The 1,935-nt window shown below is 44.9% G+C and overlaps 1 protein-coding gene across 1 annotated transcript in view; it reads left to right on the top strand.

Annotated features, from left to right (window-relative positions):
• SORL1 (sortilin-related receptor, L(DLR class) A repeats containing) overlaps positions 1-1,935 on the top strand; it is a 145,385-nt gene that overhangs the window by 16,074 nt on the left and 127,376 nt on the right. Inside the window, exon 4 of the mRNA XM_015421578.1 lies at positions 339-406. Within this exon, the coding sequence (XP_015277064.1) occupies positions 339-406 (68 nt within the window). The remainder of the gene's footprint in view (positions 1-338; positions 407-1,935) is intronic.

The following is a 1,935-nucleotide window of genomic DNA, read 5'->3' as shown; positions in this document are numbered from 1 at the left end:
CCCCTAAGGTAGCCAATCCTAATTTCCTGCTGGGTGTGGCCAACTTGGGAGCCAGCCGGAACTCTGTTCCTGTACATTCCTGCCCCAAAATAGCCCTGCAGATGACAGAGATCTGTTCCCCTGGAGGAACTGTCAGCGTTGGAGGGTGGAGTCTGTGGCATCATACCTCCCTGAGGTCCCTCCCCTTCCCAAACGCCTTCGTCTACCTCCAGGAATTTTCAAGTCCAAAGTTGGCAACCCTAGCTACTGGCCCTTTAGTTATGTTCTGATGATCCACGTAGCTAGGTTCAGCCAACCGACAGAGTCTCAGTGTCTTTCTTTATGTTTTAATCTCTCAGCTCTGGAAATCAGATGATTTTGGACAGACATGGATAATGATACACGAACATGTGAAATCGTTTTCTTGGTAAGTCCTGGAATTCTTCACAGTGGGCCTGGGGCGGGGCAGCCATTTTCTTTTGCAGCCATTACCAGGTGATCTCTGTGTTGTTCAAAATATGAATTTTGGATTCTTTCATGTCAGACTCAAGATGTATGTGTCATACTTTTGAATGCTTCCTCTCCTGTGAAGAGAACTCCCTGGATTTCTTTGGCTCAGTGAGGGCTTATAAACTTATTTGCAATGCTAAGCTGGGAGTTGTATTTCAGTAGTAGAGCAACTGTTTTTGTTCAGAAAGTATTGGGTTCAATCCCCAGAATCTCCAGGTAACAGGATCACAAGTAGCAGAGCTAAGACAGACCTCTACCTGAAACCTTGGAGAACCTCTGCCTACCTCACAAGGTTGTTGTGTAGATACAGCAGAGAAGCAGTGAATGATGTACAGTGCAATAAGTTGTTGAAGACTTTCACAGCTGGAGTTCATTAGTTCCTGTAGATTTTCTGGGCTGTATGGCCATGGTCTTGGCATTGTAGTACCTGATGTTTCGTCAGCAGGTGTGACTGGCATCCTCAGAGGTATTACACAGAAAGACGGAGTACTCTCTGTGTCAAGGTGAGAAGAAAAATGGTAGGCAGGTAATTTAGATCTACTCAGGAAGGTGGGGTGGGGCTGAGTCATTCTTTTGTAGGAGTTTCCCAGGCTGTTACATGCTAATAGAGGAGCTTTCCTGAGGAGGTTCTTTTGCATATGGATTGGCTGTTGAAATTCTAATCTTATCTGTAGTGCTGTTGTAAGATGTAGAGCATTTTGTGTTTTTCAGGACTGGAAACCATGCCCTATTTATTTTTAAACTCTCTTCTTTCCTGTGGAAATTGTGTTTATGTTTATGAATTTCAATGGCTTCCCTGTGTAATCTCACATGGTAATTGGATGTGTTGTCCAACCTTTCAGTGTCTTGGAATAAGATACTGTGTCCTGTTTGAGTTAGGCTACGTTCAGCCACTGCTGATTTTTCAGGTTGGCCAAGTCTCCAGTGTCTTTCATGTTCTTTTATTCGTGTCTGGATGCTACGTTGTGTGATCCCAATGTAAACCTGTCCACAACTGCAGGGTATGCAGTACACTCCTGCAGAAGTGAGGGGGTCTCTTCTGTCTTTGGCCAATCCATATGCTATCCAACAGGACATTTTATGGAGGACATTTTATCAGCCTACCTTACAGGGCGGCCGTGAAGAGCGCAGCCAAACAATGTGCATGCACTTTGCACAAGCTAATTACATTTTGCATTGTAAATTTGCATCCTGACTCCCTTCTTTGCAACGCCTCTCCTTCCTTCTGACTGGGATGGAGGTGGGTTCGGGGATCTTCATTCCTTCTTGTATCAGTCTCAGTGTATCTGTCTCAGTATCAGTGTGTGCCTCTGTCTACATACATATCTGACGAAGGGAGCTTTTGACTTTCGAAAGCATGTAGCCTGAAAGCTTTGTTGGCCTTGAAGGTGCTGCGGGACTGGAATCTCACTTCGCATACTTTGAATAACATGGAAAGGTGAAGTG

This window comes from Gekko japonicus, unplaced genomic scaffold, assembly GCF_001447785.1.
Source record: "Gekko japonicus isolate JY-2015 unplaced genomic scaffold, Gekko_japonicus_V1.1 scaffold1542, whole genome shotgun sequence".
Classification (NCBI taxonomy): domain Eukaryota; kingdom Metazoa; phylum Chordata; class Lepidosauria; order Squamata; family Gekkonidae; genus Gekko; species Gekko japonicus.
The sequence above is the reverse complement of the archived record's forward strand: the minus strand, read 5'-3'. Positions and strand labels throughout refer to the sequence as shown.